Genomic DNA, 15,118 nt, shown 5'->3' on the forward strand with positions numbered 1-15,118 from the left:
AACCCCAAACCCCTTAGAAAAAAGCAATTGTTCAAATAACTCTCTTCTCAAAGTCTAAATATACTTTCAATAGCAGGGGTCACATTTCAGGTATATTCTTCTCATGGCTATTCACTAAAATAGCCAAAAATAAACCTCATGTATTCCTTTTCAGGATAGCAAATCTCAAAGAGACTTTTTGAGATGTATTCATGTCCATTCAATTGCATGCACGACTTAGAATATTCCTTTTGAAAAATAAAAATAAAATCTTGATTTCTTCTCACCATGTATTAGCGTCACACCAGTAGAAGCATTCAGTATTTTTATTGCCTTGTGCATCAAGGTTTTATGCAATAAGAATAAAATGAAGCTATCAGTAAAAGATTAAACATAATGAAATGACAATGAATATATTATTTCATAGTATTAGGCTTGTGAAACTTTATTTTTAAACTCCAAAAATTATTTTTTCCCAACCCACTTGAATACAGGAAAGCTAAAACACAATCCTAACTGACAGAAAACAGGTTGTAGTTCAGAGAGTTCCATTCTGAGTAAAACAATGGAATAGCAATGTATCCAGCTATGCTACCTATATATCAAATTTCTCTTCACAGATATTGTGGCCATGTTCTTCATAATCTTCTCTAGTTACTACCATGTCTTCAAAATCATCATTTTCAGAAATGAGCTTCCCGCCTTCCCAAGAGTAAGTAATAGGGCTGAAAAATGAACAAAGTTATTGTTACTCAACTAAGTTCATTTAAATAGAAGTATGCAGTGGTAATTTCCAAAACTTTTATTTAGCCACACCTATTTAAAAATACATTTTTGATTGCTAAATCAAGCCATCCAGCTGCAGACAAGTTATGAGACAAAGTCTGAAATTTTCACAGGGCTACCTGACTTCGCTTTTTATAAAAAGCAAGTGCCTCTTCGGAGGCAGATGTGAAGAGGGCAGGAAATGGAGATGTCTCTGTATGTACTTTGCACAGATAATGATCCTTTAATAATGTTTTAGAATACTTTCTGATAATACTTTTAAAAAATTGAAGAGAATCTTGTACTTTCAAGATATACTTGTTTTATCTGGAGTGTATACTCTCTCCCTGCAAAGATGTTACCCTTTCCAAATCCCTGAAGCGGCTACATTAATAATGACATGGCAGCATTCAGATGCTGAAAATTTTTCGAAGTAAAAGACTAAACTCTAATCTTGCATACTTATGTATCCACTTAATGACAATAGTCTTATTTATCTGTTTACAGTAAAAAGGCCGATCCTGAAAACACTTACGTACATGCTTAACTTCATTAGCCAAAGTAGAGGGCAGGCAGGTGATCCCTAATTTATTTGGTTTGTCTGAAGAGACAATGACTTAAAACATTCTTCTTGTACAATTTCGGTTTGCTCAATACTAACTCCTTTATTCAATATTCTCTTTTTAATCAGAAAACGAAATCCCACTTTACAGTTTGTTCTGGTGGAAGGACAAAGCTTGTTCTGTACCGCTTAGAACTTACTTTTCAGGAAGAACAACAGAAACGTCATAATCAGTTGGAGTAAGACATCGAACTTCAGAATAAACCCGATCTCTGAAGCCTGGAAAAAGGGTGTTTCCCCCAGTCAGAACTATGTTCTTGAAGAAATGAGGCTGCATTTCTGTAAAATAAATAAGTAAATCTACAGTTAGAGACTGAATAAATATTTAAAGGGTTTTTTACCCTATTTTGTTATTTACTGGAACGGAAGTAGGAAATATGCATAGAAGAATTTTATGTTCATCTAATTATCATATCAGTTAAATAGTTTTATTGAGAAATGTAAGAAAGTGATCAATCACCATCTGTTCTTTGTGATTTCTAGAATTTGGCTTTGATACCTACTGTTTCCTTTTACTGTCTATTAAATTTCATGTCTGCCAACACAATTCCCCTTTCAAAAGGGATTTTCAATGTTACCATCTTTTTAAGAGTACAAAGTAATAGCCTCAATGCCACCATACTTATGTGGTATCATAAAACCTCTGAAAGTCTTCTTTGTAGTAATAACATTAATTACATGTACATCATCTATAAAACCAAAGCTTTAGTATTACTTCTGACAAACACAGCAGTCAGAATGGTTTTATGCTTTCATGCTTAAAATACTGAGTTTGGTCAGTTTCATTTTTCTCATCAGTTTGATTTTAATCTTCCTCCAGTGAAGAAAGAGATAGTAAAGCACAGCTAAAACTCGTTTCAAGTATATTCCATGGTCGGCATCAAAGACAGAGAGGTCACATGAGAAAAGGGTGTTAAGAAGCATGAAGTCTACAGAGATTAACTGAAACAAGAGTAGAAATCGATCAATGAATCACCTAAAAACTATCTTTGCCTGACAGAGAATCTTGTAGACAATCAGCTCTGGAGTGTATGACACACACCAGAAGACAGGACAGTTCACAACAACTCAGTAACTGGCATACCGAGAGTATTAGCTTCTTAAAGACACCCTGGATTTTAAAAAACAACAACAAAAACCAACAAAAAAAAACCAAAACCAACAACAAAAACCCCTAAACCAACACAAACCCCTCCACACACACTTTTCAAAATATTTTTAGGTTATACCTTCAGGTAAATTCTGAATAGAATAAACAATGGCTTCAGGAATTCCCATCTCTTGAATACCGATATCAGAAGGATGGAAGAGTATTTCTGGAACCGCAAATCTTTCATTTGTTAGACGAAGTATTTGTTCGCCGGTCTTGTATTTTCCACTTACCACCATCTCTTCCCTTGGCTAAATTAAAGACATGAATAGTAGTCACTGCTTAAGAAAATAAATTACATCCTAAAGTATTCAGCTAATCTTTTTCAAGTACTGCAGAGACAGGCAGTATATTCTATGTTAAGTCATATTATCAAAAAATCTTTCAAGAATAACACATACTCTGGTATTAAATCTGAAGTGTCTTTGCTTTTATCAGCTGCAGTTTTGCTACAGGGAAATAAAATAGGTATGCATGAAGGTGGCCTTACAATGGTGGGACTGCTTTCGAAACTGTGGCCAGCTCGGTAAATGACATAACATTGTTAAATTGTCTTCATTGGTATGAAGACTTTTCAGGCTCTTCTATAACATGACCTTGAACCTTGTACCTATTAGGGTATTTAAATGAAATTCAGAGAGACTTACAAAAAAGTATCAAAGCAGATAAACCATTTTGCAGCTTAACTTTAAAAAAACGCCAACAATAATGATATGGATAGGTTGTATGGCAGAGCACAAACATAGAAAGTTACAAGTATTAAATCATAGAACAAAAAAATGCTATGCTGGAAAAATAGTATTTCATTTTTATCTCAAGTTCCTAAGGAAAACTTTACCAATTAAAGCTTAGCACTGAAAGAAGCTGCAATACAGCATTAGAAAAAATAAAGTCTTTTTAACCTTTCTACTAGACTTGTGCAGGGGAGCGGTCAAAAAAACCCTTCAAAAACGACACTAGCATTACCTTACAAAATCCTTTTTTGATTGTGCTGAAGTCTGGCAAAACATAATCTACCATCACAGTATTTTCCTCTCCTTTCAATCTGAAAGAGAAGAATGTAAAATGCAACAGAATAAACAACAAGCTCTAAATCCCAACTATTTTATACTGACAAGACTTCCTTTGACCCAACCGGAAAATCTTCCGATTAGAGAATAGTTTTATCTGTTTGTACAAATACATTATTCAAAAGTACCAACTTTTACATTTACTACCATTGTATACTTACTTGGCAATGTCCATGTCCTTGTAAAAGTCTTGAGAAACATAACACACATCTTCTTTCACTTGATTAATTACATGCGTTTCATCCATAACATGTAGCTGCCTGTGACAAACAAAAACCAAAACCACAGAAGTTGGAGAAGAATTACGTTTTAGTGTTACCTGTCCAGTTTTCCACTGGAGATGAACAAACATAGTTTTCAAATCACAGGACGTTGCTGTTCCAATATCTAAAACTTGTATTCAATTTATAAAAGCATCCCTGGCCTACTGGAGTTTGATATTTTCCTATTTCACAGTTCAATAAATACAAACATCTACCTGCATTTGCCCAATGTCTTCGTAACAACTATAGCCATAATCCTGCAATTCCCTTTACCAGCAAAAACCTTTACCAAGATAAAGTTCCAAGCTAAAGGATCCTGATGAAAAGTTGATCCTATTGAATTTTGTTTGTGGTACTGATAGAATTAGTCAGCAAGCTGACTGATGATCTACTGAGGCAACTCAGAAAATGTGTAAGGACTCGTGTAATTGTGAACACACAGGTAACGTCAGGAACTTCAAAAGCGCTGGCACTTTAAAAACTAACAGTCTAATTCTTCAAAGAGCTTCAGCTAATCTTAATTCATCTGGATCTTAAACTAAATATGGCAGCTAGCAGATTATAAAAGACAAAAATTCCCTTCTCCTTTAAACAGCATTTAATCTAAAATTCACAGAACCAGTAAGAATATCCCCACAAACTTCTAGCTCATTCCATACCAGGTCTCAAGATGATGATCAGCTTTACCTGTAAGAGATTATCTCCTTCAGATGGTTGGTTAAGAGTTTTCCTCCAACATTAATCCTACAGAAAAGGAGTAACACAAGGAATCCTGTCATTATTAACTTCAGGCACAGCAAGCAATTCTTCTAGAAAATATATACTGCAGTTTACCTGATGATTGCCTCTTTCTTCTTTTTACTTCTACAATAAGGTACAATGTGTGTAAAAGAGTATCCACTATCCACAATGATACAACATAGCTCTGATGGATTATCCCGGAAATACCTGTGCGCACTAAGAGCTCCAGCTGAAATACAGAACATTTCATTCCATTTTTTATTAATATACACTTTTAGAATTTACATTGATACAAAAGTGTACTTGCTTCTTATTTTAAATGCCTCTGACAGACTTCCAAGACATCAACACATAATACTACAGCCAACACATGAACTAATTTTGACAGTGGATAAAATTAAGTATCATAGATGCCCCCATTTATTCTTTTTCAGTAATTCTAGTCCATGTTCAATTTCCCCTCCTGAAGTCCAAGTAGACTGATCACACCACAATTTATCAAACCTATCTGAGTATCCTATGTCCAGCTATCCTTCAGAAGGCTTGTGATGTTATCTACACATTCCCTGTAAGATACAATACACTTCATGACTGTAAAGCTGCATTTTATTTCCTCATAAAAAACAAAGGCAAACAAAAAAACACCCCCACCCCAAAAATGGAAAGCTATTGAAGACTTTATGCAAATTTTTGGTAGACTTTCTCAAATGCTATCCTGTTTCAAAATCCATCTGTTATCTCTGTCATCCTGACTCTCCTCAAATTTCCTTTAATTATACACCATGACGCTCTTAAGAAAGTAGTATAAGAGTAAAGCTGGAATTTCTAAAAAAAAAAGAAAGTTTCTTTGCTATCTTTATACATAGATGTGTGTGTGAATGCGTGCACACATGCTGATTTATTGATTTATTTATTTACGTACAAGATTACCTTCAAAATATATAAATGCAAAGTAGAAGGAGACGGACTCACCATTTACTCTAAGAACCGCTTGAAATTGATATTCTTCAAAGAGAATTTCATTCATGGATTCTTGTATTGAACTGAAGTTAAAATAAGGTTCGGTAATAATAATATTGGTATCTACAAAATCCACCTTTGAAAAATACATTAAGATTGTCATTACACAAAACTTAGAAATTAATACTCCATTACTACATCTTGCAGCAGTTAAATATCATGTACATTTGAAGACATGATTACCACTTGCTGTACCTGTTTGTAGAAGCTAGGCTTAGAAAGTTTTATTTTTTTTTAAAGACTTCATGAGCAGTGATACAACTTCATCAAATTAATGAGTAAAAACATAATAGAAGGGAACCCCTTCACACATATTATGCTCCTGTTACCATCGTTACAAATCATAATACAACATTTTAAAGAGATACCCATAAAGGAATGCTACAATACTAATGTAAGATACTTTACACTAATCCTATCAACTACAGAAAAGACAAGTCTCTTCAACAGCTCGGCACTTGCACCACAAAATTACTCATCTAATAATCAGAGACGAAGTCCTGCACAAAGCAGAATCAATAATGGAACTCCCAGTGGCCTCTAATGCAGCCAGCAAAGGGTCCTGGACTTTCCACATTTACTGATAGCAAACTCCTTTAGAAAGGACTTCAGAGGGTTACTTCAATGATAACTGGATATGGCCCTAAACGTATTACCAGCTGTATCTCTCTTCAGTGTAGTCTTCACTCATGAAAAAGAATTAAAAACAAAGTCTCCTCAAAACCATGACGAATTGAATCTAGTTCCAAAAATAAAATGACAGCTAAATATCAAAAGCCAGCACTGTATACTTTTACGTATGGAGACTAACATATTTTGAGGCGTTACTTTCATTCTTAGTACCATTCTGCCTCCTAGGTGTTACAAAAACCAAAAACTTTTGGAGTATATAACATTTTGTTAAAGAAAAATTAAAAGGAAAGCCTTACTACACTTCTTGTGCTAAATCCAGTTTGTGTGATAAATAAGAAAAATTAAGTATCAGATATTTATATTTATACATTCAACTTACTCATAGGTAGAAAATCGTGAGCCAAAGATGGTTACTTAATGCGTATGTCTTTTGGCCTACTGACCTAGCTCATCACTGTCTGTCACATCAACAGCTTCTTCATCTCAAAACCATATTGTATCTGCCTATAATTATTATTTTCTACTAACTGTAACTCTTAATTATACTGATGCAAATTTCTTAACATATGTGAACTGAACTCAGTATGAATACACACAAGACTAAAAAATGTTTTTTAAATCCCTACAACAAAGCTCAATGAAAAAATTTTCTTCAGTTTGCAAAAGAATAAATCCCTCTGATTTCTAACTGAAGGCACTTTCAAAGAGAACAATAAGCTCACCAGTTCTATTTAATATTTGATGTACTTCTGCTAATTCCATTAGTCAGTATTTAACCTACACAAAATCTGTAATTAAAAAATGGCTCTTACTTGATACATTTCTTTTCCAAAAAGATAATCCCAAACCTGTCTCTGGACATCCCAGTTAACCAAGTAACCCTGTAGGAATTTTATAAAAAAAAAGATTACACTATTTAGAAAATAAAATCATACTTAAAAAATAATTACTAGAAATCAAGTGATTGATAGACTGGTAATACAAAGAAATTTGAGAGTAAAAATGTCTAAATTCACATTTCTATGCAAGGAGTAAATGTTACATAGGATAAAGAATGTTACAAGTATTACCCATCAATATGTTAATTAATACACTACAAAAACAATTTAAACTGTGTTTCTTATATACATTATTCTCTTTGACAGAAGCCTGTTAGCCTGACCTTGGTGCCAGGGACGTTTATGGAGCAGACCACCCTGAGTGCCATCACGCACCACGTACAGGATAACCAGGCGATCAGGCCCAGTCAGCATGGGTGTATGAAAGGCAGGTCCTGATTGACTAACCTGACCTCCTCCTATGAGGAGGTGACCCGCTTAGCAAATGAGGGAAAGGCTGTGGATGTTGTCTACCTAGACTTTAGTAAAGCCTTTGACACCATTTCCCACAGTATTCTCCTGGAGAAACTGGCTGTTCATGGTTTGAGCAGGTGTACTCTTTGCTGGATAAAAAGCTGCCTGGATGGCTAAGCACAGAGCATTGTGGTGAGTGGAGTTAAAACAATGTGGTGATGGTCACAAGTGGTGTTCCCCAGGGCTTAGTGGTGGGGCCAGTTCTGTTTAACATCTTTATCAATGATCTGGACAAGAGGATTGAGTGCACCCTTAGTAAGTTTGCAGACGACACCAAGTTGGGAGGGTACGTTGATCTGCTTGAGGGTAGAAAGGCTCTTCAGAGGGATCTGGACAGGCTGGATCAATGGGCTGAGGCCAACTCCATGGGGTTCAACAAGGCTCAGTGCTGGGCCCTGCACCTGTGTCACAACAACCCCATGCAATGCTACAGGCTTGTGGAAGAGTGGCTGGAGAGCTGCCTGGCAAAAAAGGACCTGCGGGTGTTGGTCGACAGGCAGCTGAATATGAGCAGGCAGCGCGCCCAGGTGGCCAAGAAGGCCAAGAGCATCCGGGCTTGTATTGGAAATAGTGTGGCCAGCAGAACTAGGGATGCAATCATGCCCCTGTGCTTGGCACTGGTGAGGCCGCACCTCGAATAATGTGTTCAGTTTTGGGCCCCTCACTGCAAGGGCATTGAGTTGCAAGAGTGTGTCCAGAGAAGGGCAACGAAGCTGGTGAAGGGTCTAGAGCACAAGTCTTATGAGGAGGCAGTGACTGAGGGAGCTGGGATTGTCTAGTCTGGAGATGAGGAGGTTGAGGGGAGACCTTATCGCTCTTCTAGAACCACCTGAAAGGAGGTCGTAGCGAGGTGGGGGTTGGTTTGTTCTCCCCAGTAACAAGTGATGGGATGAGTGGAAATGGCCTCAAGTTGCGCCAGGGAGGTTTAGATTGGGTAACAGGAAAAGTTTCTTGACCAGAAGAGTTATCAAGCCCTAGAACAGGCCACCCAGGGAAGCGTTTGAGTCAGCGCCCCCGGAGGTATTTAAGAGACATTTGGATGTGGTGCTTAGGGATGTGGTTTAGGGACAGTGGACTTGGCAGTGCTAGCTTTACGGTTGGACACGATGATCTGAAGGGTCTTTTCCAACCTAAATGATTCTATGAAATTGCTAAACTTCACACTGCTGAATTTGATTCTTGTACGATACTACATATAACCCTACAATTGGGGCATATTGTACGCGAACTATTCCTTAAAACAATTTACATTTGGCTATAATGTTAAACTCAGGATATCTTACTTACTTTCTGAAAAGGGAGAATATAAAAAAGACCAGAGGGATCTTTAATTTCATCCAGTTGATTTGCTGTAAAGGTTTTCAAGCGTGCAGTCTTTGATCTGAACTGACAGTTGGGAATAACGCTGGAAAAGATTGGGAAGTTTCCTTTTCATCAGGGTTCGAGACACATTCATGCCCTTTACGCTACTTCTGTCAATAGCATACTTTCAATAATGGTTTTGGTGCTGCGTTTTGGCTTTAATCTCTTTACTGAAGCCCTTTATTAGAGAAATCTCCAATTCCTGACAGCTCCGGTGCCGAAGAGGCACCTGTCGGCAACACAAACCAACCCCCCTCCCCGGGCACTGCGCTGAGCCGCCGCCACCCCGCGCCGCCCACACAAGGAAACGGGCACCGGGAGCTCCCCCGCCCCCAGCAACCGACACACAGACACAGACTGACACACATAGAGGCTGGCGCGCGCCGCAGGGGCGGGGCCCGGCACCCGCCGCAGGGGCGGGGCCAGGCCGTGCCTCTCCGCCGCAAGCGCAGGCGCGGCGGCGGCCCGCCCGCCGGTGAGGGGCCGAGGGAGCGGAGGGGCGGGTGACCCTGCGCCCAGGCGCCGGCAGGGAGCGGCGGGAGGGCCGGCGGAGCCGTGAGGGGACGCCCCGCCCGCCGCGCCCTCTCCCGGACCCTCACCTGACGTTCGCGTGGCTGTAGCCGATCTTGGCGTTGTAGGCGCCGTTATCCAGCACCAGCGTCGCCATGTTCCCCACGGCGCCACGGCCGCCGCCGTCCCAGTATTGATCCGCCACCGCCGTGGATCTCTATGGTTACCATAGAGCAGAGGAGCAGCGCCCGCGCGTTGCCTGACGGGACGCAGGAGTGCCGGCAGGAACCGCCGCCGGGCGCGCGCCGCTTACGTGCCGTCGCTGACGCTGGCGGAGCTGCGGAGGCCATTGGTCGGGCGTGGACCGGAAGTTCTCGCGGGCGGGGGAGGCGGTGCGGAGTCGGGGCTGATAATGGGAGAGCCGTTCCTTCTGTGTGACTACTGTTACAGTCTTCCCCCCTCTGAGGGCGGGAGGGAGGGGGTGCTTCGCTCTGGGATAGTCGGCGGGTCACGTCGCGGGTGTCCCGGGAGGTTCAGCCGTGCAGGAGGCCCACGCCGCGGCGGGGAGCGGGAGCTAGAGAAGCGACGCGGGCCTTTCCTGTGTAAGAATGCTACGAAATGAAAAAGGAGCAGACTTCTTAAGTGCCACCGTGATTATTTTACTGTCTGTGTAGTCTTGCTGTAATTAACGTGCTTTTTGTTCTAAATAGTATAAAAGCTAGCGCTGTTGGTATTTGTAGTCATTGAGCAGCTGTTGTGCTACTTAAGTCTCTGTGGAATACTGCACGCCTTTATAGAGTCGCAGAACTATAAACAGCCCGGGCTGGAAGGGACATCAAAAGACCATCTGGCACAGCCATCCTTGGGAAAGGGAGCTGAGATGAGACCATCCAGCGCCCCGTCCAACCACACCTTGAACACCTCCAGCAACGAGGGCTCCACCACGTCCCTAGGGAGGTTGTTGCAGTGATTGGTTGTTTTGAATATTTTTAAAAAAATAATTCCTTATATTAAGATGAAACCTCTCCCAGTGCCACTTTTACCTATTGCTCTTTGTTTTCTTCTTGTGAAGAGAAAGCCTCCATCCTCTGTAGCCACCCTTTAAGCACTGCAGTACTGTGATGAGGTTCCCCTGTGAGCCTCCTCCAGGGAGAAATGACCTAACTCCTTCAGTCTTCCCTCATAGGGCAGGTTCTCTAGCCCCTTGATCACCTTCATGGCCTTCATTTGGACCCTCTCCAGTCCGTCCACATCTTTTTGGAATTGTGGGGACCAGAACTGGACAAAGTACTCCAGGTGTGGCCTGACAAGCCCTGAGCAGGGTCAGATGATCACGGATCTGTCCCTCTGGGTGCAGCACAGGATCTGATTTGCCTGACTTGCTGCAGCGGTGTGCTGCTGGCTCCTGTTCATCTTGCGGGACCCCCCCCAGACCCTTTCAGTAAGGCTGCTCTCCCACCAGACAGATCCGAGCCTACCCTGGGCTCTTTGGGTACGTTGTCTCAGGTTATTGGAGGATCTTGCACTTCTCTTTATGTTTAATTTTGTTTTATTTATATGTTTTACTTACCACTGCTAGTATGTTTGTTGTTATCCAATAAAAGAGAAAGTGAATTACAGTTTTGTCTCTGTATGTAATTGGCTTACCTGGAAATAGCAGAACTGAAAAATAACTGCCACTCCGTATGACGACTCTACCCTAACAAATATCAAATGCTTTTCCATGAGCCAGGATGTTCAGCAGAATGCACGGCAATCTGATTTTAGACAAATCTTCTTTATGTGCTTGTCAGTATCTTAAGAACAACATCCTTAATCCCCACTCTAGCAGGTTCTTTGGTTCTTGAGGAGAGGTCATAGGAATTATTAAAAGCCTGTTTTTGCAGTTCAGGAATTTCTGGATTCTTTTCAAGAGCACTGTAAAGTGTTGGTTGTTCTCCATTTTTGCCCACCGACAAGTATAGTAATAGTAAATTTTGGTTTTGTAATTAAATCTCAAATACACAAAACAGAATTTTGACAGCTGTTTTAGGTATTCACAGTGTTGCAGAGAAACATAAAATATTACTCTTAAAATCACATAGTTTTTACTTTATCCTTTTATTTATAATATAAAATTCTTAGAATAGTATAGAAACAAAATATCCTTATAGCCATTGCTAACTTTTGCCTTGTGAAAATAAAGGTCAAAGCCAGAATTTAATTACTTTTTCTCTTCTAGATGCTAGCTCCAGCTCTGTGAGTCCTCGTCTGTTATCATTTGATGACTTGTATTAAATTCAGAGTTAGTTTTGCCTTTTTTGTGTGTGTGTGCCAGGCTTTTAACAGTTCACTTAGATTGATGTGTAGAGGTTCATACACATAAATATTTACAATCTCTTAGACCTAAGGATGGTCTATGTACTGTTATTGCTAACTGAGGGCAACTCAGGTACATATTTACTGACTTTGTGTACATATTCATCTATATATTGCAATGACACTTCTGATCATACTTTCTGTTGTCATTGCTTGAGTACCTAACACAGGCAAAGGCAATAACATAGCAAGGACACATAGGACTTTCAAATGTCCACATGGCAGCAAACCTTGTACACTGGCCCTTGCAATAGCTTAGTATTGGTATTTTGTGATGCTCTTTAACTTTGAGTAATGCTCTTGCCTTGCACATCCGTGTTTGCAGACAGACCTATATCTTTTACATTATCCATATGAAGCTATGCTGAATTTCTCATTCTGCAAGTATGAAACAAAGCACTCACTGAAACTAAATCAGAACTTCTTAGGTCACATTTTTATTTGTTCTTTTTCCACATTTCCTACTGCTTTATTTAATGGGAAAAACAATGAATATTTTTTGTTAATTCTGTGACCGTCACATTTCTGAAGTTGCTTGGTCTCTAGCTGGTTTTTTTTTTCCCTCTCAACTCCGTTCCAGTTTTTACAGTTAAGGAATCCACATGACCACATGAAAAGTCAAACTCCACCTGCGCGTTTTATACAAAGCACACAGCTGCTTATTTGCTCTGCTCTGCAGGAACGTGCAGCCTCAGAATGATTGAACGGTGCCAACCACAAGATATGCAGGTTGTTCAGTGCAGCTGAAGAAAGCTATCCTTGAGGAAGAAGCTACTGCATTCTTTGACCCTGACACAGCAGGGGCGTTATCCTGGAATTAGCATGCATGAATTGAACTCCATGCGCTTTTATTCAGGTGATGGTGAAGTGCAGGCTGGTGGATGAGGGGACTGCCTGATGGGAAACTCTTATCTTGAATTGAAAGAGTTCACAAAGAGGCCCTAGAAATTACCTCTGGTAAATATAAGCCAAAATTCTTTGGTATCATCTTAGTACCCTGGATACACTCACAAGCAGGGTTCTTTCTTGGTGACATGAGTGCCAGCTACTCCATAAGGGAGGGAAACCAGGAGCTGAGGGCGATCCTGAGGCCAGCAGCGCAGGATCTTGCCAGCCCAGGCCTGTCCCAGCCAGGGAGCAAGGCAGGCAGGAGTTGGAGGGCAGCCCAGAGCCCTCAGAGTCATTGGGCAAGCGTGGATGATGAAGCAGGCCCGAGGTGAAGCACGTAAGTCAATCCTCAAGTCAGGATCAGGTCTGGTGTAGTGAACAAGGGACAGACACAGCCCAGGTATCACCAGGCAAGTCCATGGTGACCGGGCAGGTCCAAAGTTAACATGGAAAGTTGGTGGGTCAGGGTCCAGATCAGCAGAACCCAGATCAGCGGGAGACCTGGGAATACATGTGATGATCTGTACTATAGCCATCCCTTTTCTTCTCCTGTGACACAGTTTCTGCTCACCTGGTCACTTTGGTAAATTATGAGCAAAGAACCTTGGTTGCTTGATGAAGAAATCCTACATAGCAATGTTTATAAGTGCAAAGTAGTCAGGAAGGCTAAGCCAATCCTTCCTCTTCGTGGTTATCATATTCAGGTGACAGCTGATGACCCTCTCACAAGGTTCTTCATAAATGGTTGCCTTCCTCTGTTCAGAGCAGGAGTCAGTCTTTGTGGGACTTTGTATCAAGCACCATTTTCACATAGCGGTGGTCTAATTATCATGAACATGCTAGCAGAAATTCATCTGCAGGCAAACATGCAACTGTGGTTTGGAGAATCAGTCCGAAGTTTTAATAAATATGGCATGGGGATATCCTGATATTAGTTTGCGTCAGGCTCTAAAAAGAAGTGTCAGATACTCTGCTCAAACCAAGGGATAAGCTGGGCTCCTTATCACGTGCCTTTCTAATTCCCTGGGGCGGGGGGAGTTGATATGTGCATTTTCCTCCATTCCTCCATTCAGTGTGCTCCAGGAGATGGGGGAGAACATGAGGTCACGATTCAGATCAACCCTGCCAGACAGGAATATTTCTGGTTTCTAGTTCTGATGTAGTGAAGGGCCTCCAGACATTCCCTTCCCTGCCGGAGCTACATTTGCAGTACACTTGACAAGGAACACACAGCATGTGTCCTGCTTTCTGTGCCCCTTGTATTTTCTTTCTTGATGAGAAGCTGCTCCATCAGTATGATGAACATTGTTTCTCCAGGATACTGGTGGAATTCTTTCTAGTTGAGAAAACTGAACCTAAAACAGGAGTAAAAGTGTTAGCTTCATACATAGCTCATTCCCACTCTATAAATCTCTTTAAAGAATATAATGAGGTCAGTATTACACAACTGACTGATTTTTAAATGCCTGGAAAAATCAGTTGAAAACATTCATCTCCTGACCTATTTTTTCTGTTACTGCTTCATATTTCTGACTTAAAGGCCCTTGGGGTTCATTGCATGTAAATTATTAATCTGTTATGTATATGAGAAGTGAAGAAAATAGTATCTGATGTCTTTCCTCTGCAGCTTTAGATTATAATAGAGGCAGCAAGCCCTCCTTCATATAGAGGTCACATCTGAAAAGCTTGTTAGTTTTACAAGTGTTAATTTTTTTCTTTTCCCAGTTAATACTACTATTTAGGGTACTTGGTTACACACCACTGAAATTCTTTAAGGTACCTTTTCTGAATGAGGGACCCCCAGAGAAGAGGGTTACTGGATGCACAAAACTAATACAAGATAATTGTTTTTTAACTGACTTGGAAATTTTGCTACAGCATGAGAAGCTATTCTCTCAAACTTAAAATAACTTATAGGCTTCATACTTGCCACAGATACACAGTGATATGTAAGCAATTGGGGAACACCCTGATTTTACAAGTCTCTGGGTTTGAGTAATTGCTGAGAAGTTTATGTTAAGAGAACTATTATATGTGTACATATGTATGAATTTATTGCCATATCATTGTAAGTTTCTGTCAGTAAGCTTTTCTTCTTTTTATCTGGTCTCGTTCTTTCTGTGTGATGTGGCAGGAGCAGTAGCCACCCTGGCTTTCAGCGGAGCCAAGATCAGGCCTAGGAGAAGGCGTGCAGCTGTTTGGGCAGGGCTTGCTGCCTGAACAACTCTTCCACCTGGAAGAACAGATGGCAGGGTCGAATTTGTTGCTTCTGGGGTTGTTTGCTTGCTCAGCCTATCATTTTGGAGTGATTATGGGGATCCCAGATGGAAACAAATTTGAGGATTGCTTTTTGTAGCTGTAAATGAATATTGCTTATAAACCAGAGGTATAAAAAAGATAAACAT

At 40.5% G+C, this 15,118-nt stretch overlaps 1 protein-coding gene across 1 annotated transcript; it reads right to left on the bottom strand.

Annotated features, from left to right (window-relative positions):
• Positions 1 to 287: 287 nt before the first annotated feature.
• On the bottom strand, positions 288 to 11,759 carry ACTR6 (actin related protein 6). The gene is made up of 11 exons (XM_075080255.1): positions 9,557 to 11,759; positions 8,883 to 9,000; positions 7,056 to 7,124; positions 5,563 to 5,686; positions 4,684 to 4,819; positions 4,537 to 4,593; positions 3,748 to 3,846; positions 3,483 to 3,561; positions 2,596 to 2,767; positions 1,507 to 1,645; positions 288 to 704 (listed from the first exon to the last, which is right to left on the bottom strand). The coding sequence occupies exons 1-11, from the start codon at positions 9,622 to 9,624 to the stop codon at positions 575 to 577; spliced, it is 1,191 nt and encodes a 396-aa protein (XP_074936356.1). The 5' UTR covers positions 9,625 to 11,759; the 3' UTR covers positions 288 to 574.
• Between the last annotated feature and the right edge of the window lie 3,359 nt (positions 11,760 to 15,118).

This window comes from Phalacrocorax aristotelis, chromosome 1, assembly GCF_949628215.1.
Source record: "Phalacrocorax aristotelis chromosome 1, bGulAri2.1, whole genome shotgun sequence".
Classification (NCBI taxonomy): domain Eukaryota; kingdom Metazoa; phylum Chordata; class Aves; order Suliformes; family Phalacrocoracidae; genus Phalacrocorax; species Phalacrocorax aristotelis.

Excerpts from the sequence above, each read along its gene's own strand:
- ACTR6 (XM_075080255.1), bottom strand. The coding sequence starts at position 9,624 with ATGGCGACGCTGGTGCTGGATAACGGCGCCTACAACGCCAAGATCGGC. Across the intron at positions 7,125-8,882 it reads ATATTCTCCCTTTTCAGAAA|GGTTACTTGGTTAACTGGGA; the intron begins GTAAGTAAGATA and ends AAATTCCTACAG. Across the intron at positions 705-1,506 it reads TCTGTTGTTCTTCCTGAAAA|CCCTATTACTTACTCTTGGG; the intron begins GTAAGTTCTAAG and ends TTCATTTTTCAG.